General features: G+C 50.5%; 2 protein-coding genes across 23 annotated transcripts in view; one reads left to right on the top strand and one right to left on the bottom strand.

Annotated features, from left to right (window-relative positions):
• LOC128853108 (carcinoembryonic antigen-related cell adhesion molecule 2-like) overlaps positions 1–20,032 on the bottom strand; it is a 55,091-nt gene that overhangs the window by 9,063 nt on the left and 25,996 nt on the right. For 3 of the 5 annotated variants that reach the window (XM_054075154.1, XM_054075157.1, XM_054075156.1), the window contains exon 6: positions 8,422–8,889. The exons of 1 other annotated variant lie outside the window; for it this stretch is intronic. In XM_054075154.1, the coding sequence (XP_053931129.1) occupies positions 8,610–8,889 (280 nt within the window). In that variant the 3' untranslated portion in view covers positions 8,422–8,609. Of the gene's footprint in view, positions 1–8,421; positions 8,890–20,032 lie in introns of those variants that run through there. One more of the 5 variants, XM_054075159.1, reaches the window with a different exon arrangement.
• On the top strand, positions 1,709–19,737 carry LOC128853107 (hepatocyte cell adhesion molecule-like). 18 transcript variants are annotated; one of them, XM_054075138.1, is made up of 13 exons: positions 1,828–1,857; positions 4,504–4,601; positions 6,046–6,198; positions 6,295–6,426; positions 8,074–8,415; positions 12,196–12,468; positions 12,671–12,775; positions 14,884–14,982; positions 16,155–16,274; positions 16,515–16,610; positions 17,389–17,481; positions 18,063–18,139; positions 19,249–19,737. In XM_054075138.1, exons 4-13 carry the CDS (start codon positions 6,393–6,395, stop codon positions 19,288–19,290), a joined length of 1,281 nt encoding a protein of 426 aa, XP_053931113.1. In that variant the 5' UTR covers positions 1,828–1,857; positions 4,504–4,601; positions 6,046–6,198; positions 6,295–6,392; the 3' UTR covers positions 19,291–19,737. The 18 variants fall into 18 exon arrangements, 16 of the variants coding, with proteins under 16 accessions (XP_053931124.1, XP_053931123.1, XP_053931128.1 ...); XM_054075141.1 differs by lacking the exon at positions 4,504–4,601 and having other exon boundaries at positions 1,710–1,857; positions 12,241–12,468; XM_054075140.1 differs by lacking the exon at positions 4,504–4,601 and having other exon boundaries at positions 1,710–1,857; positions 14,887–14,982.

Genomic DNA, 20,032 nt, shown 5'->3' with positions numbered 1-20,032 from the left:
CTCTGAGCCTTATATCCTGCTTTCCTGTCGCCCTGGTAGCAGCGAATATGACATTGATTATATTTGTGTTTGCTTAGGAGTCTCTGGCTTTTCTCTAATACCATTACGGTTAAAAACCAAGCGCCTGATTTCATCAAAGGGTACACGGTTGTTTAGAACTGTAGCCAGATGGTTTTTGAATGCTGATGAGGTTGGATACTCCATTACCTCTCCGGTCAGCCTGCGCCAACGCTCGGTCACCCTCACCATAAGACAGCGTTTTCTTGTATTCGGATTGACTTTCCTTTTTAACGTGTGTCCACCACCTCTTGGCTTGCCAGTGGGCACCACTGAAAAGTTTGGCTCCTTCTTCATTATATCCCTCCTCTACATGTTTATCCCCCTTGATGAGACCCTCCTGAGGCTCCTCTCCTCCAGGCTGAGCAGTCTCAGCTCTCCCAGCCACTCTTCAGATGAGAGATGCTTCAGTACCTGAATCACCTTCATGGACTTCTCCAATCAGCCCATATTCTTCCAGTACTGGGAGGCAAGAACTGGACCCAGCACTCCAGATGGGGACTCACCAGTGCTGTGCAGAGAAGAAAGGTCACCTTCCTCATCCTGCAGTGATGCTCCTCCCAATGCAGCGCAGAACACCATTGGCCACCTTTACTGCATGAGCACGTTGCTGGCTCATGGTGAACATGGTGTCCACCAGGATCCTCCTCCAGGATCTGCAGAGTAGATACACTGGTAGCCTGGTGTTCCTCCCCAGGGTTAGGAGTTTGCATGTCCCCTTGTTGAACTGCCTGAGGTCCCTCTCAGCCCATTTCTGCAGCCTGTAGATATTCTTCTGCATGCCACCGTGGCCCTTGGATGTACCAGCCACTCCTCCCAGCTTTGTAGCTACAGCAAAATGGCTGAAGGTGACCTCTGTCCCGTTGTCCTGGTCATTAATGAAGGGCCCCCCATTGCTCCAGTTTCTGGTCCTCTTGCTGTAGTCCTCATCCCCACCATTTCAGTTCCTAGTCCGCTGCTCCAGTACCTGGCCCCATTGCTTCTCCCTTTATTCCAGTCACTGGTCCCCTCATCCTGTCCCTGGTCCCATCACTCGAAGTCCCTGCTCCCTGCCTGTCCCCCTTTTAACAAGAAGACTGGTCCCACTACCAACCCCTTATGAACTGGCTATTCAGGCAGTTTCCAACCCACCCCACCACCCAGACTTGGTCAGCTTGTTCATGAGGATGCTAAGAGACACGGTGTCAAACGACCAACTTGCCAAGTGCAATGATGATGGGTAGAAGGTGGGACTTAGTGAGAACCCAGACCATCTGGATGGGCTGGAGGTTCTTTTGAGAGCCAAACGACTCTTGTGTCCATCTGCATGATGGTTAGTTTTGGGAAAACATTGAAGGCAGGTGGAGATGACCCTTTTCATGCCTTATCTCCTGCCTTCCTCCTCCAGGTCTTAAGCCCATTTTGCCCCTGTGTGCTGGATCACCCAGAGAGATTCCCTATGTCTTGTGCAAGGCAAACCCAGATCCTACTAAGCTCTCCTGGGCTCCTTATAAATGCTCACCATCGTGCAGAAAGCTGGAGGTCCCAGTCCCTGCAGGGGTGGGGGCGTGGGGAAGAGGAAACATTTCAGTGGTCCCATTGCTTAGGAAGTGGGCGAGCAAGAGGCTGAGCAGGAACCAGACCACCAGTGCTTTAGCCACCTCCTGCTTCCAATTAGCAATGGAGAGCGCCTGGGAGAGCCGAGGATAGAGAAAACGAAACAGAGAAGGCTGGACTTGCTGCTTGTGGGCGGGAGCTCCGTTACCGCCCCGAGCTGAGAGCAACGAGCAGAGACCACTGCGGAGAGCTGCCAGCACCAGGGTGAGTGGGGAGGGGGCTGGAGAGATGGGGAGGGGCTGGAGTGATGAGAACAGGGACCTGGAGTGAAGGGGCAGCTACTGGAGAGATGGGGCTGGGGCTGGAGTGATGGAAACAAAGACCTGGAGTGATGAGAGCAGGTACTGAAGAGATGGGGCTGGGGTGATTTTTGTACTGAAGTGACACGGCTGGATAACACCAGGGCTGGAGCAATGGGGATGAGGCAAGGGACAGAGGAAAAGCCCTCCTCCCGCTCTACCCCAACTCTTTGCTGCCGCACCGTGGGTGCTCTCCTCCACCAGGCACTGGGATCTGTTCCCCAGGCTCAGCTCTCTCCTCCTACCTAGCCCCAGTAAATAAATACTCACAGGGAGGCAGATATGTCATAAATCATAGAAATGCAGGATCATAGAATCATAGAATCATAGAATGGTTTGGATCAGAAGGGACCTTAAAGCCCATGCAGTTTCATCACCCCCCTGCCATGGGCAGGGACACCTCCCACTGGATCAGGGGCTCCAAGCCCCATCCAACCTGGCCTTGAACCCCTCCAGGGATGGGGCAGCCACCACTGCTCTGGGCAACCTGGGCCAGGGCCTCCCCACCTCACAGCAAAACATTTCTCCCTAAGATCTCATCTCAATCTCCCCTCTTGCAGATGAAAAATATTCTCCTCCACCCTCTCCCTGCACTCCCTGATCCAGAGCCCCTCCCCAGCTTTCCTGGAGTCCCTTTCAGCACTGGAAGCTTCTCTAAGTTCTCCCCACAGCCTTCTCTTCTCCAGGCTGAAAAACCCCAACTCTCTCAGCCTGTCCTCATACCAGAGGTGCTCCAGCCCTTGGATCATCTTTGTGGCCTCCTCTGGTCATATGATCATAGAGCCTCCTCTGTGGCTCTATGCCTTTGTAAACCATGACTGCTGAGCAGCGCTTCACAGTTTCTGTCCTTGCCACTGGTTGTAACAGTTCACCCATGGCCGTGCTTTCTGCCAGGCCTCAGCAGATGTGAGACAGAGAGAGCAGAGCCAGGGTTTAATATTTGCTAATGTGATAATCCAACCTTTCCCAGCTGTCAGGGTGATATCATGGAATGGTTTCATCTCTTTTGTTTTATTTCCTTCGGGCAGGGCAAAGATCATTCCTCTTTATTTTGCAGTGAAAGGCTTCACATCAGAGCAGAGAGAGGGCACACAGATCCTTACCAAAGGGCCTGATTGTACCAGCCCGTACCAGAGGTGCCTGTGCTGCCTCTGCAGCAGAGTTTCTCTCTCATCAAAGTTTATCTTTGAAAATCATTCATTCCTGTTGCTCCTGTCAACACCAGGTCTGTTATCACCCTTTTGCCAAGGTCAGGCGAAGTACATTCTTTTAAGAACCACTAATGGAGTGCAGCCCATGCTAGGATAATGGCCTTTTCCACTGCCAGGAGCTGATAAGCCATGTCTCCTCTTTACCCACCTCCTTAGTGGGGCTGCACGGATGCTGGAGATCATGCCAGAGATAACAGAAAATCAGCCTGTGCCTGTGCTGATTGCTCTCGGTTCCTCTTGCAGATTCCTTTGCCAGACCACAATAGTTCCAGCCAGATGTCAGCTGCTAACATCTCTGCTACGGGCAAACCGCAGAGGAGCAGGAGGAAATTGTAATATAAGAAGTATTTTGCCTGCCTCCCCATCCCTAAAGGAGCCTCTCACCTCTCTCTAGCGTCAGGGAGGACTCAATGCCTTGCTTGCATAGAGTCATAATTAATTATATTAATCATAGTCATAGAATGGTTTGGTCTGGAAGGAATCTCGAAGCCCACACAGTTCCCTGCCATGGGCAGGGACACCTCCCACTGGATCAGGGTGATCAAAGCCCCATCCAACCTGGCCTTGAACACCTCCAGGGAGGTGAGGCAGCCACCACTGCTCTGAGCAACCTGGGCCAGAGCCTCCCCACCCTCATAACAAAACATTTCTCTCTGAGATCTCATTGCAATCTCCCCTCTTTCAATTTGAGTCCTTGGCAGTCCTGAAAGGACAGAAGGACTTTGTAGTACTGGGAGTTTCCCTTCCACTGACACAGATGTTTGTCCTGATACACAGTCATATCCTAGCCAAGTCATCCAACAATCTCTTTGTTTTCAGCTGAACAAGAGCTGACGCACATTCCATTCCCATAAAAGGCTGCAGAAGAGGCAGAATTGCCTTGGATGTTTCCCAAATACATGGTATATAGTGAAGTTCCTAAGATACCACTTAAAAAGTCATCTCCATAGAACTCCAGCAGGCTGCAGCATGCTTCTGTGCCAGCTTTTTCATGTAAAAAGGAAAGCTTGTAAAAAGGAAAGATAACGGCATAGTAATGATGTTGGAGCACAGAGGAAAACAAGACTGCTTTGTTTATGCATTTTCTTGTCTGACTCCTCTCCTTATCCATGTAAGAGTCTGTGAAAACTACTGGAAATACCTGCCCCTTTACCAAAAGTGTTGGCTCACATTTACACCCGCCCTCCAGGCTGCAAACGTTGGACCAGGCTAATGCCTTGTGTGAGACAAGAAGTTCTCTTCAAGAGAGACACCAGTCTGTGGGATGGCAGGCAGAGGTAACCCACCCTCCACCTTGTGGGGGCAACTCTGTACCCACAGGCTCTTACCCGTCTCCCCAGCCACAGATCTGAGGGGTCCTGGTCTGCTGGTGGAGGCAAGAAGGGAGGAGGAGGCATTCATTTTCGGAGGACCAGCAGCACTTTAAGCAGGAGGTGTGGTATGTGTTCTTTGTGCAAATATGTCGTATTCTCCATCTCCTGCAATAAACCTCATTCCCTCTCTGTAGGCACAGAATCCTTCAACTCTAAACAACATAAATGCTTCTTTCCACAGCTGCTAGAATCACAGAGTCATGGAATGGTTTGAGTGGGAAGGGACATCAAAGAACATCCAGTGCCACCCGCTGCCATGGGCAGGGACACCTCCCACTGGATCAGGGGCTCCGAGCCCCATCCAACCTGGCCTTTAACACCTCCAGGGATGGGGCAGTCACCACTGCTCTGGGCAACCTGGGCAGGGCCTCCCCACCCTCACAGCAAAACATTTTTCCCTAAGATCTCATCTCAATCTCCCCTCTTACAGCTGAAAACTATTCCCCCTCATCCTGTCCCTGCACAACTTGATCAAGAGCCCCTCCCCGCCTTCCCTGGAGCCCCTTTTGGGACTGGAAGCTGCTCTAAGTTCTCCCCATAGCCTTCTCTTCTCCAGGCTGAACAATCCCATTTCTCCCAGTCTGTCCTCAGATGGGAGGTACTTCAGCTCTTGCATTATCTGAGGGCTGGAATATCGTTTTGGCAAGGCAGAAACCAGGAATCCGCAGAGGGCTCCTCTGGGAGTGGTGTTGGGGAGGATGTTCTGGCTAGAGTTCTCTGTTGCAGGGCTGAACATGACACACTCTGGCTGTTTTCCCTTGGATCTGGGGATTTTTTTCTCTCTTCTCCTTCTTGGGGTTGGGGATATGAGATGGGCCAGATCCAGGAGATCATGCTGCACCTATGGGCAGCTCTGTGGTTGAAATTGATTCCCTTTCAGATCCTCCTCTGCTATTTGCTGGATTTCCCAGACGAAAGCTGGATGCTGCCAGGATGTAATGTCTCTCCAAAGGGAGCTCAGCCTTAAACACACATCCCCTGCATCAAAAGCCAGTTCCTTAGCCACTGTCAGCCTCAGACTGGTTCTAAAATAAATCACGTCTCTAAAGGAGACCATCTTGACCTTTGCTAGTCCTGGCTGAGACTCTGTTCGCAGGGCAATGAAAAACCTTTGGCAAAAATTGTCCCATTGTCCACTTTACCACAGTTGTCTGCCCTCCCCCTTGCTCCAGAGCCTTACAAAACCTGGCACTGAGAGAAGTCCTTGCTGTCCAAAAGCCAAAGCTTTCAATGTGACTCTGCAAACCACCTCTGAGCACTATGGGCTGCACTGGAAGAAGTGGGACCAGCAGGGCGAGGAAGGGGATTCTGCTCCTCTGGTGAGACCCCACCTGGAGCCCTGTGTCCACTTCTAGAGTCCTCAGCATAGGAAGGACATGGAGCTGTTGGAGAAAGTCTAGAGGAGGCCACAGAGATGATCTGAGGGCTGGAGCACTCTTGTCCCTCCCGATTAACTGCTACACCTGTGCTGGAGTTGATGCTGTTGATATCAGTGGTCTTTGTGTTTAGGAGATCCTTTTTCCACCACTGTGGTGAACTGGCACTGGAGGCAGATATCGCTGTGATGGTTTTCCTGAGCTGTGCCATGATGAGCAGTGTGGGCTCAGGCTTCAGCCAGTGCTGCCTGTGGAGACACTAGAGCTGAGGGAGCGCATGAAGAAGGTTGGTAGCTCCTCCATCGCTGCACTGAGCACCCTTCACCTTTTCCAACCCCTGCACAGCAGATGCCAATGATGCTTTTCACTGTGTCCTTCACAGGTCCATCCATCACACCTAGAGCAGCCATCCCAAGAGTGTAGAGCTGCAGAAAGAGCTCATCCCTTGGAGTGGTTTGAAAGAGCCTGCAGGGCATTACCATGTTAACCCAACTGCAGGCAGCCATCACAGGCTGTAAGTAAGAAAATTAACTTATGAAGGGCTTGTATCACCTCCCTGAAGAGCACATGCTTGCAGCATTTCTGAGCTCTCCTTGTGTCCCTGCTCCGGGCTGTGGCAGTACTGGGAAAGGGGTGTGTGCAGGGGAGCCAGCCTGGCAGGTCCTTCCTTCCTCCCAGTGCTGCAGCATCATCATACCTGGGTGCCACTACCACCTCTTCCATGCATCTCTCCTCCACTGCATTCCTACGGATTGCTTTTCTGGGAGCCTCTTCTCTGCTCTCCCACCATGCTGTACCCTCCATTTCCTTTCCCTGAGCCTTTGAACCTCCCCTTCACCATCTTTCCTCTTTGCTTAGACATGATTTCCTTTTGGAACCTGTTTTTTGTAGATTGTTCCCTCTTCAGCAACCAGCATAACCTTTGAAACACGCTCAGAGTGGGTCCAGGATGATGATTCTGGCAGATTTGGGTGCTGGAGATATCACATGCGCCTTTCCTCTTGCTACATCTTTTTATCCCAGCAGCGTTACGATGGGATTCTCATGTCTGGGTTTGGTAGAGCCAAGGGCACGTTTCAGGATCACACTCACAGGCTGACACCTACACTAGCTGCCGTATCCCCTGGGGAAACCACAAAACATTTTCAAGACAAAGGCTTTTATTTAAAGGCTGGTTCAGGTTCCATTTCATGCTCTCTCTAACTACCTAAAAGGAGGTTGCAGAGAGGTGGGTCTCGGTCTCTTCTCCCAAGTGACAGGTGATGGGGCAAAAGAGGGAATGGCCTCAAGCTGCACCAAGGGAAGTTCAGATTGGACATCAGGGAAAATTTCTTCACTGAAAGGGATACCAGGCACTGGAATGGCTGCCCAGGGAGGTGGTTGAGTCACCATTCCTGGTGTTTAAAGGGTGGGTAGATGAGGTGCTTGGGGACAGGACTTAGCAGTAGGCAGGTATGGTTGGATTTGCTGATCTCCAAAGTCTTTTCCAACCTAATGATTCTATGAAAAGAGCTCGCCCACATGGCAGTTGCATTACTCAGTGATACCAGGAAATGTGACTGCGCGATGAACCAAGCACCTTCCAGATGCAGAAAGGTCACATCTAGCTCAAGGGGAGCATCTGTTTTGCAGGGCTCAGCCTCCTCTGGAAGGGATGATGAGGCCAGGGCTGAAGAGGCCTGTAGGTTTTAACACCATACAGAAAGGTCAGCCCTCAGACACCAGTTATTTAGCAGACTACATAGTCCCAGCAAAGTGCATTTCAGAGCTTGTTTTCCAAGCCATGCTCTTCCTTTCAGGTCCTGAGGGAGCAGCTTGAGATGCAGGGGTGAAGCTGCACTGATTGTGGTCCCCATTAGCAACCCCTGCTGCGCAGGAAAGCCCAAAAAGCGCAGTTCCAACCAGTTTTATTGCAAAGGGCAAGGAATTTTTTTAACCAGCTGAGAAGCATTTCTAGAAGACACCAACAAAAACGTTCCAGTTTTTATCTCGAGGAAGGAAGTCAGATACATGGCACAAATAAGTTTCAGGAAGGCAGATGGTAACATGCACAAAAAAAATATGTAAAGGATAAAAATAGGGTGCCCAAGTACATTAAATTGCTCTTTGGCTTTTGCTTTAAAACTAACCCACACTGTTCTGATATCTCTCCCCTTGCCAGACCTGTTGCTGATTTTGCAGGTGTCCTTTGCTATGGTGGAAATCACAGAAAAAAGATACGCAGTGGAAGGATCTTCCATACTGATGCACGCGCCGGATATCAAGAATATCAGCTTCATCCAGTGGGAATACTTGAGCCCCACCAGCTCCGCATTAATCCTGCAGCACTACGCAGATTCCCAGTCTCTCACCATTTACCCAGCGTACCAAGGCAGAGTGACTTTCTACCAGAAGAATGGCTCAATTCTCCTGCAGGGGTTAGAAGAGACAGACAGCGGCACCTATAAAGCGACAGTTGATCTGATGCAGGATAAAGCTAGGACAACCCTCCTTAAAGTTATCAGTAAGTCAGATGTGTTGAAAGGATCTTAGAATCATAGAATACCTAGGTTGGAAAAGACGTTTGAGGTCATCGAGTCCAACCATATCTACCCACTCCTGAACTAGATCCCTGAACACCCTCATCTACTTGTCTTTTAAACCCTTCTAGGGACCCCTCCACCACTATCCTGAGCAGCCATTACAGTGCTTGAGAACTCATTTGGTGAAGAAATGTTTCCTAATGTCCAATCTAAACCTCTCCTGGTGCAACCTGAGGCCATTCTCTCTCACTCTATCACGTCTTACCTTGGAGAAGAGCCCAGCACCCACCTCGCTCCAGCCTCCTTTACAGCTGCAGAAAGCGTGAGGTCTCTCCTCAGCCTCTTCTTCTCCAGGCAAAACAGCCCCAGGTTCCTCAGCTGCTCCACATAAGACTTGTCCTCCAGAGGATGGTTTTCTCAGATCCACCAGTTGGTGCAGCAGACAGGTCCACAAGCTGGCAACCAGAATAGAGCCATAGCATCATAGAACAAACATAGTTTGTTCAGTCTTCTCCTGAACAAACTGTCCCACACACAACTGAACAAAGACACAATGCACGGGGTGAGCAATGGACTGGGCTCAAAGGATCCACAGTAACTGTGGTTCCATGAGGATGGCAACCAGTCCCCAGCGGGGTTCCACAAGGATCCCTCCTAGGGTCAGTGCCCTTTAACCTCTACATAAATGACCTGGATGCAGGACCTGAAGGTTTAATAATTAAGTTTGTGCATGACACCAAACTGGGGGGAGCTGTTGATGCTCCTAAGGGCAGAGAGGCCCTGCAGATCTGGACAGGTTGGAGAGCTGGGCAATGAACAACCACATGGATTCCATACGGTTGGTGACTGCCCAGCTCTCCAGTCTATTCACATCTCTCTGTAAGGCCTCTCTACTCTCAAGGGAGTCCACAGCTTCTCCTAGTTTAGTAAAATCAGCAAATGTACAATTGACTTCTGCACCTAAATCACTTAATGATCTCTGGCCCTAAAACAAAAACCTGGGTAGCCCTACTGATGACTGGCCACCAGCCTGACCTCACCCCATTTGCTGTATCTCTTTGAGCCCAATCTATCAGCCAATTCCTCAGACGATGTATTATAGATTTGTGTGTTGTGACATCCACCGCAGAAGGATGCTATGGGAGACAGCATCAAAATCTTCACTAAAATCTCATGAAGCCCACCTTTACTGGCTTCTCTTGGTCAACAAGATGGGTGACCTTGTCATAAAAGGACATTAAATTGGTTAAGCAGGACTTTCCCTTTGTGAACCCATGTTAACTGTGACCAATGACTGCAATGTCTCTCAAGTGTTTCTCGATAACTCCCGGAAGATACTTCTCCATAATATTACCAAGCCCATAATTACCAAGGTCTTCCTACCCTCAGCAAGTTTGCAGATATACCAAGCTGCATGGTGCAGTTGTCACACCAGAAGTATGCTATGTCATCCAGAGGGACCTGGACAGGCTGGAGAGGTGGGCCTGCGTGGGCCTCATGAGGTTCAACAAGGCCAACTGCAAGGTCCTGCAGCTAAGTCAGGGCAATCCATGGTTTCAATACAGGCTGGGGTTCATGTGATTGAGAAGCCCTGAGAAGGATTTGGGGTGCTGGGGATGAGAAGCTCAACATGAGCCAGCAATGTGCTCTCACAGCCTAGAAACCAACTATGTCCAGGGCTGCATCCCAAGCAGTGGGACCAGCAGGGAGGGAGGGGATTCTGCCTCTCTGGTGAGACCCCACCTGGAGCCCTGCGTCCAGTTCCTGGGGTCCCCAAAATAAGAGGGATACAGAGCTGTTGGTGTGGGTCCAGAGGAGGCCACGAACATGACCTGAGGTTTGGAGCACCTCCCATATGAGAACAGGCTTGGAGAGTTGGGGTTGTTCATCCTGAGGAAGAGAAGGCTCTGAAGAGGCCTTATAGCAACCTTCCAGTACCTGAAGGGGCTACAAGAAAGCTGGGGAAGGACTGTTTACAAAGGCTTGGAGTGATAGGTTGAGGGCCAATGGGTATAAACTGGAGAAGTACAGATTTGGATTAGACTTTGGGAAGAAATTCTTCACAATGAGGGTGAGGAGGCCCTGGCCCAGGTTGCTTAGAGCAGTGGCAGCTGCCCCATCCCTGGAGGTGTTCAAGGCTAAGTTTGGTGGAGCTTGGGACAACCTGATCCAGAGGGAGGTGTCCCTGTCCATGTCAGTGGCTTTGATGTCCCTTCCAACCCAAACCATTCTGTGAGTCCATGATTCTTATGCTCCTTGAAAGCTGGAAGAACCTTTTCCAGCTTCCAGTCAACTGGGACCTCTCTAGATTCCCAAGACCATTGAAAATAGTGGTGAGAGGTCTTGCAATAACATCAGCCAGCTCTTTCAGCACCCTGTGATGAATCTCATCAGGCTTATGTGCATCCAGTTGGAGCAGCAAGTCTCAGACTAGAGGAAGATTTCTGGTTTCATCACTGCCTTGAAAGACACAGCTGGAGAGCCTGAAAGAGTTGCTGGGAAATGCCAGATTTTTTTTTTGCAATTGAGTCTGGCAAAGGGCTGAGTTCCTGATTGGGACATCAGGCTGTAGGGTCCCTTCATACTGGAGTGATGGAAACAGGAGACACATTCTGCCTGAGCTTTTATCTGGTTGTTTTGTCATGAAAAGCTGCTCACAGGAAATGTATGGCATAAAATTTCCTTGAGAGAAGGGATTTCTGCTCACCTTTGATGGGCAAAACCACTGCTATGGTAATGATTTGAGGAACTCAGGAGCTGAAAGTTGTGACCAGTCCCTTGGAGCTGAGGCCAGAAGCTCCTTGGTAGCAATCATGCTGCTGCCTCACCAATGGCCCTACTAACCCCTTCAGCATCAGATCCTGAGGTCAGCTGGGTTTATGGATGCAGGAGGTTGGGTCTGCCAGGCAGATGGGGCTGATCTCCTGTGGCTCCCTGCTTAGCTCCAGGCCTTGCAGATTGTCTTCCTTCCCACCACCATTGCCTTTCTCTGCCTCTGAATTTCCCTGGAAAATTGACAAGAGCTCTCCCTGTTTTGAAGTGCCCTTTCCTAGAGCTCCGCATCACTATGAGAGCACACTGCAGGCTGGACATCCAGGAATGAAGAACCTCAGGACCACGGGGTTGCTACCAAATGGAAATCCAGATGTAGTTAAAAGCAGCCCCAACCAGTGCAGGTACCTAGGTGTTAGCTGAGAGACAGTCAACCCTCCTTCTGCATGTGGTTCTCCAGCACACAAGGCTTGATTCTCTGTGCTTAGGCCCACACATAGTTGGACCAGTTGAAATGCAGGCAGCAGTGGAGTCCCACGTCGCTGCTCTTCAGCTGAACTTCATGGCTTCTTCTTCCTTTCCGATACTTGCCTGTGCCACCACTGTGTGGGAAGATCTCTCTCCTCTGGGGAAATCCCATGTCAGACAGTGTCCAGAAAGTCACTTTCCGGTAATCCCATCTCACAGCTCTTTCAGGATGTTACCCCTGAGCCCACAGTGATCTCCAGGGGTTGGTAGAGTCCATCCAAGGAGTGGTGCAGTGGCAGGGATGGGGACATCTGCTTTCTGTAACTCAACTGTTGTTGCACTGCTCCTGCAGTATCTTTTCTTCCTCCAAACTGACCTGGGGTGTAAATCAGGACCTGCTTACTGCCCAAGGGGCTCAGTATTCTTGCTCGGTATTCTTGCATGTCAGCCAATTTTGAGGTTCAAAACAGGGCAGTTCTCATGCTCCTGGGAGCGCTACCACACTGCTCTCTGCTTTTCAGAGCCTGTGCCCCAGCCTGAGCTCCAGTGTACTTCAAACCTGGCAGGTTCGCCCATCGAGCTGGTCTGCTTGGTGCCAGAGGGAGTAGAGGTTTTTTCCATCTCCTGGAAGAAGGATGGACGTCCCCTTCCTGCTGAAAAGTGCTATCTGCTCTCTGAAAACATCACTGTGCTGTGGATAAGGAATGGAGAGAAGTCAGACTGTGGCACCTACTCCTGCAACATCAGCAACATGATAAGCTGGAAGGAGGCAACTCTGAATCTGATGGTGACAGGTTAGACTTGCCCTGCTATGGTGGGTCCAGTGGTGTGTCCTCTTGTTGCACATCCACCCTGCAGGGTACAACTGTCTCTCATGGACTTTCCTGAGCAAGGCAAGGACTTGTCCCTCAGGTTTTCCAGCATTTTGCGGTTTTGTATGATTGCCCCTCTGTGTTTAGAGGTTGTCCTCAGTGTTGGGTTTTCCTCCTGCCGCAGGTCTCACACCTCCTCTACACCACGCACAGAGGCTGGTCATCGTCGCGCTGATGTTCACCACTGTCTCTGCTATCAGCTTCATTATCCAGCTCTTTCACAGGTTCGGTGAGTGCCAGGACTTCACCCCAGGCCCTAGATTCAACCCTCCTCTCCCCACTGTGAACAGCACTTTCTTTCAGGTAACAAGTGATGGGAGAAGAGGAAATGGCCTCAAATTGCAGCAGGGGAGGTTTAGGTTGGATATTAGGAAAAAAATTTTTACTGAAAGAGTGGTGGAACATTGGACCAGGCTGCCCAGAGCAGTGGTGGAGTCTCCATCCCTGGAGAGGTTCAAAATTCATGTAGATGTGCCACTGGGCGACAAGGTTTAGTAGGCACAATGGTGTTGTGTTGATGGTTAGACTTGATGATCTTAGAGGTCTTTTCTAACCTTAATGATTCTAGGACAGGGCAGATGATAGAAAGCCTCAGCCAAGTTTCTTCTCCCCATCATCCCAACCCACTTTGGTAGTGGGAGGAGATGTGCTCAGCTTGTGTGCTTCTGATGCCTCCTGCTTACACAGAAAATAAAGCTCCCTAGAAGCAGCTAATCCCAAATGGCCTTGTGAGAGATGGAGTCAAAGTATCAAGCAGACAAGTGGTTCCTCACCCATTCCTCAGACATCCCTGGGAAGAAATAAAAAGGGCAGGACAGGCAGACTGCTTGGAAGAGCCTTCCTGCCTGGAGTTGGTCAATGATCACATCTCATGGGTTTTGGTGACCGAGCACATTGGTGTTTGAGTCATGACACTGGATCTGCTAACCCATGGTTAACCTGGGTGCTCCAGTAGCAACATATATCTTAATTAAAAAAACAAACCTAAAGACGGAGCCAACAGTGAGTCCTCCAACATAGCTAGGGCGCCTAGTAATCTGCTAGGGGGTTCTTCTGCCCACCAGAAATAATTTCCAGAATAACAGAGACCATGTGGAGAGCAGTGGGGAAGCCCTACAGCTGGTAAAGTTTCTCCCATGTGTATTTGTCTCTCAGCATTACCTCTGGGACCATGTGTATTTGTCTCTCAGCATTACCTCTGGGACCATGTGCAGGTTATGACATTAGCTCTTGTCTTTGGGGTAATCTCCCCTGAAGAGCTTTCCATGCCTGGTGAGCAAGAGCTTGTGCCAGGTGGGCTTTCCCCCATGAGATGAGTATCCAGAGGAAATCCAGCACTTGTTAGATCTTTACAGGCAGCAAACACTCAGAAGTGTCGTAAAGTGCCTCACTAGGTGCTTTTGGTGTCTGGTTCAGTGTGGAAAAACCCTGAACCTGTCTGGTGTCTCCTGGTTCCTCTTGAAGTCAAAGAAAGCACCTGGTTTTCTTTTCAGGGTTTCTAAAGCTCAGGAGTTCAATTCTTTACAAAGAAAAGCTGTGCTTCTTGTTGATCTTCCCTTTGCAGGATGCACCCATTCTGTGTATCATAGAATCAAAGAATCATTAGGTTGGAAAACCCCTTGAGATCATCAGCTGCAACTGTACCTGACCACTACAAAATCATATCCCCAAGCACCTCATCTACCAGCCTTTTAAACCTCTCCAGAGATGGGGACTCCACCACCTCTCTGGGCAGCCGTTCCAATGCCTGAGAAAACCCTTTCTGTGAAGAAATTTTTCCTGATGTTGAATCTAAACCTCCCCTGGTGCAGCTTGAGGGCATTCCCTATTGTCCTATCATCTGTCACTTGAGAGAAGAGACCAGCACCCACCTCTCTGCAATCTCCTTTGAGGCACTTGTAGACAGTGATGAGGTCTCCCCTCAGCCTCCTTTTCTCCAGGCTGAACAACCCCAGGTCATTCAGCCGCTCCTTGGAAGACTTGTTCTCCAGCCCCCTTCCCAGCTCCGTTCTCTTCTCCAGACGTGCTCCAGCCCCTCAATGTCTTTCTTGTACTGAGGGGCCCAAAACTGATTCGACATGCGGCCTCACCAGTGCTGAGTAGAGGGACAGAATCCCTTCCCTGGCCCTGCTGGAGACACGGTTTCTGATGCAAGCCAAGATGCTATTTGCTTTCTGGGCCACTGCTGGCTAGTATTCAGACTGCTGTTAATCAACACCTCCAGGTCTTTCTCTGACAGGCAACTTTCCAGCCACTCTTCCCCAAGAGTTTTGTGCCCCAAGCGCAGGACACAGTTTGTCTGGTACTGAATACATTTGCCTTTTTTTCCCCTATGAGAAGAAGCAAGGAAACCCATAATTCTGTTTGCCCATGGATTTTTGTGCATCTCCTCTCTCCTTCTGCTTGCTGCCTCCATCATCTGGATGCTGGAAGAAGGTAGGATTCATTTAACCTGATCTGTTCTTGTTTGCTTCAGTGTCTCATCTTTCTTTTCCCTCCAGCATCTTTGATGTCCTTTTTGCACTCTTCATGTACCACAATCCCTTTTCTAGTGGCTTCAGAAAAGCAGTTCAGAAACCATTTCCACCAGACCTTAAGGGACCACAGGGGAGGAACACAAAGATTGGCTGTTCTGAAACCAGTCCATAGCCAGTTCTTCCCTGCCCCAGGCTGAGGCTGCCTGCTTGTCACACCATGGGTGCCTCTTTGCCACATGCTGAGCTGGAAGCACACATTAAGGCAAACAAGCACAGAGAAGCCCCCTCCGAAACGCACACGTCTTGTCTCCATTCTCCGTTGAAAGTAAGTTGTTGCCTATGTGTACGTTTATAATAGGATCATAGAATCACGGAGTAGTTTGGATTAGAAGGGACTTTAAAGACCATCCCGTTCCAACCCCTGCCATGGGCAGGGACGCCTCCCACTGGATCAGGGGCTCCAAGCCCCATCCAACCTGACCTTGAACCCCTCCAGGGATGGGGCAGCCCCCACTGCTCTGGGCAACCTGGGCCAGGGCCTCCCCACCCTCACAGCAAAATATTTCTCCCCAAGAGCTCATCTCAATCTCCCCTTTTTCAGCTGAAAACTATTCCCCCTCATCCTATCCTTGCACTCCCTGATCCAGAGCCCCTCCCCAGCTTTGCTGGAGCCCCTTTTGGGACTGGAAGCTGCTCTAAGTTCTCCCTGCAGCCTTCTCTTCAGGCTGACCAACCTCAACTCTCTCAGCCTGTTCTTGTACGGAAGGTGCTCCAGCCCTCGGATCATCTCTGTGGCCTCCTCCAGAGGTGCTCCAACAGCTCCAGAGCTGAACACAGTACCATTTGCTTGCTACCAACTTACAGGATAAAAACTGTCCTCAGCTGTAGGACATGGTCCCCTGGCCAGCAGCACTGAGTAAGTTCTGCTTCCAGACTCATCCTCAGGATGTGGGGACCCTTCTTGTCTGCAGTCCAGCTTCTACTGCACACCCCCATTGCACAGGCTGATGGATCCTCCACTCCCACACACAGGTTGTAGGGTCTCCAGAAGCCAACTTTCCTCACCTTGTTCTCAGACTGCTGTCTTCACTAGCTTCCATCTCACCCTCTGGTTTACTTCTGCTCCCACAGGTTTTTCTGCTGCCTTCATCTTGCTTGCCCTGTTCTGCCTTGTTGGGGTGATAGGAAGTACCGAGGTTGCAGCAGCAGCAGTGAGACCAGAATCTCCAAGATACTGCAAAATCGAAATATGTAAGTTGCTGATTATGATCTAAATCTCTGTTGAAAAAGGCATAATAAGAGCCCAGGACTAAATTCCTTAGGTTTTCACTCCCAGGAGGCAGCACAGGCCCAGCACACTCCCATGGCACCTGTTCAGAGACTTTTTCCACACCTTCCTCACTCTCTCATTGAAGCCCAACTCCTCTGCATTCCAGCCTGCATTCGTCATGCCTTTTTCTCTAATCTGTCAGCATTTTTTGCCTCTCACAGGGCACAAAGTCAGCCAGAATTCTACAGCCCCCACAACGCTGATCGTCAACTTGTTGTTCACCACCCTTTTGCTCCACAATGTCCAGAAGCTCCATGGTAAGGGGTGGCCCATGTTTAGAATCATAGAATGGTTTGGGTCAAAAGGGACCTCAAAGCCCATCCAGTTCCACACCCTGCCATGGGCAGGGACACCTCCCACTGGATCAGAGGCTCCAAGCCCCATCCAACCTGGCCTTGAACGCCTCCAGGGATGGGGCAGCCACCACTGCTCTGGGCAACCTGGCCCAGAGCCTCCCCACCCTCACAACAAACATTTCTGCCTAAGATCTCATTTCAGTCTCCCTTGTTTCAGCTGAAAATCCTTCCCCCTCATCCTATCTCTGCCCTCCCTCATTAAGAGCCCCTCCCCACCTTCCCTGTAGCCCCTTTCAGCACTGGAAGCTGCTGTAAGATCTCTTTGCAACCTTCTCTTCTCCAGGCTGAACAACCCCAACTCTCTCAGCCTGTCCTCAGACGGGAGGTGCTCCAGCCCTTGCATCATCTGATCATCTTCTTGGCCCCCATTGCACCATTCTTGCCCTTGCTTGCCTTTCTTCTGGGGAACAGAAGTGTATCTGAGGAGGGGTTACTCCACATGAGGCAGAGAGATTCTTTATGTGGCTTTGCAGAGCTGGTCCTGCCAGAAACCTTATTGCAGTTAATGCAGTCTTGGCAGCTTCTTAGCTCTGGCATAGAAAAAGGAAGTTTTGCCTGGCTGGTTCCATGATTTGAAACACAGGAATTCCCGATATTAAATTCATGGCACCTAAATGTTCAGAGGGTGGTGTTGGCCAGAGAAGTGACTGCTGACAGGTTCTCCCTTTCTCTTCATCAGAGCGAGGCTGCTCAGAGGCTGTTCATCTGACAGCCAGCTGTGGCTTTGCTGCTGTAGCAATCTTCATCGTGCTGCTGCTCCTTCTCCTGTGGTGTAAGTAGCTGCTCCTCACAAGACTTGTTCTCCAGACCCCTCAGTTCAGAAAAGACATTGAGGGGCTGGAGCACACAGAGAAGAGAATGGAGCTGGGGAAGGGGCTGGAGCCCAAGGGTTCTGGGAGCTGCTGAGGGACCTTGGGCTGTTTAGCCTGGAGGAGGGGAGACCTCATCGCTCTCTGCAGCTCCTGGAAAGGAGGTTGGAGTGAGGTGGGTGCTGGGCCCTTCTCCTAAGTGACAGGTGATAGGATGAGAGGAAATATCCTCAAGTTGTGCCACAGGAGGTTTAGATTGGATATTAGGGAAAAATTCGTCCCTGAACGGGTTGTCAGGCACTGGAAAGTCTGCCCAGATGGGTGTTGAAGGCAGAAATCCATGGTGCTTCTTGCTTTCCCTGCCTAAACCAGGGCTCTCTTGGTTTTGAAAGAGAAGGGCTCTGCCCAGTGAAAGGCTCCCATCCTCACTGCTCTCTGCAGCCAGGTTTTCTTTGCCTAGAAAACCTTTGCACGTAGGGTGCAGCCTGCATTACTGAAGCATTGTTGGAAACCAAGAGTCACTTGGCCGTTCCTTTCTTCGCAGATCACAGGAATAAGCCAAAAGAGAAGATGACGAATATCACGCGTTTCACCCAGAGCACACAAGACACAACCAGCCCGGTAACTCTCTGCTTTAGCTGGTTCCCTGCTATTGCAAGCCCTTATTATTTACTGATGAATATTTAATTCACAATGAATATTTAATTCATAATAACAAGGAAGCACCTGCCTGCATCTCTGCAGAATGCTCGGGCTTTGTCCTCATCCTGAGGGGATGCACAGTGAGCCCGCTGGTTGCTGGGGCCACCACCTTGGCTGGGCTGGGGCCACCAGTTCAGCTCGGTCCCATGGGGTCACTGTCAGGCCCTGGGGAGCATTCCTGGGTTTGGGTGGGCAGTGGATGATGCCCTGAGCACTGCATTTTTGCTTGCCCATGCTGGCATTGCTGAGATGCAATCAGCTGCTGGGAAGAGCACCTCAGTGTCCCATGTACCCCAGCTCCACGGGCTGCTGCACTTTGATTTGGGTAAAAACACTCTTTTACTACACCTAATCCGGAACAGTTACAAATAACGCACAGAGGAAAACCAGTCTCTTACCAACAACATCAAGTACACCTCCTGTGCTCACTTTAGTCTCCCTCCCTCCTCCACTGCACTCTGTCTCAGAGTAACCTCCCTCCCACGCCAGCACTGCCGATTTGCCCTAATGCCCCCTTCCTCTCCTGCCTTATTTGAGTGGTGCCAGAAGGACCTGGGGGTCAGTGGAGCCCTTCCTTGTCTCTCCTGCAACTGAGCCTGAGACCCTGGCCCAGGTTGCCCAGAGCAGTGGTGGCTGCCCCATCCCTCGTAGGGTTCCAAGCCAGGTTGGATGGGGCTTGGATCCCCTGATCCAGTGGGAGGTGTCCCTGCCCATGGCAGGAGGTGGAACTGGAGGGGCTTTGAGGTCCCTTCCAACCCATTCCATGGTTCTATGACTCTGGAGGGGGTCATGGTGGAGGTGATTTACTGCCTCTCCCAGGACAGTCTCTGGAGGTGAGTTGAGGGATGGGGATGTTTAAGAGAGGACAATGTCTCTGTGTACCGAAGGGGTGCTCGTCCTAGGACTGTGACACTGCTTCCTATGGATGCTTCACAGCAGAGCTTCCTATAGGATAGTTCACGGTATGGCTGAAGAGCTCTCAGTCCCTTTTAGGCCACCAAAAGCCATGGTCTCTATGGTTTTGGCAGGTGCTGGAAGAAACCCGAGGACAGAAGCAGGAAGAGGAGTAAAGGATCGTCCCTTCACCAGCTGGGGTAGAGCCCCATAGAGCTGGGAAGCTGCCATCAGCTGAAACAAGGCGTCTGTAAGATCTGCCTCTACCTTGACACCAACGAGACAAGGCTTTTAGCAAAGATCTTGCCAAAACGCTGCCCCCAGGTCCCTAAGCAATAGCTCCAGGTGACAAGTGATATGTCCTCCCTCCACTTTCCCTGCCCTCTATTCATAAAACCAAGGCTAAGAGAAAATACGAGCATCGCTCTTGCTAACACTGGCCATCACCCCAGCAGGGGCAGCTTTTCCATGAGCCAGAAGTTGTACCTGGGACCAAGCTGGAGCTTAACCAGCCTCACTAACACTGCCACACCACATGCCTTCTTTTTTTTTATTACATTAATAAGTCAACAAACAAAAAAAGCCCAAAAGTCATGTAAATGTCAATAAAGGGGAAAAGCTGATGCTCTGGAGCACTTCATGGAATTAGATCCAGAATGGGTTGCTGCCAATAATTAGTATAGACAACTGCAGAAGAGCAGATTGTCAGCTTTAGCTACTGGCCTGGTTAATATTTGTTCTGGTACAAAAGATGTGCAGACCATACTGTCCAAGCCCTGCTGGGATGCGGTCCTGCCAGAGCCACCCTGCCTTTGCTTTTGCTTCTGAACCTTTAACCTGACCCTGGTTTGCTTTCAGCAGCACTCTTCAGTGACGGCACCAATGCATGGTGCTGCTCTGGGTGCCACATCCTCCTCT

This window comes from Cuculus canorus, chromosome 10, assembly GCF_017976375.1.
Source record: "Cuculus canorus isolate bCucCan1 chromosome 10, bCucCan1.pri, whole genome shotgun sequence".
Lineage (NCBI taxonomy): Eukaryota > Metazoa > Chordata > Aves > Cuculiformes > Cuculidae > Cuculus > Cuculus canorus.
This window is presented reverse-complemented; position numbering and strand designations above follow the sequence as displayed.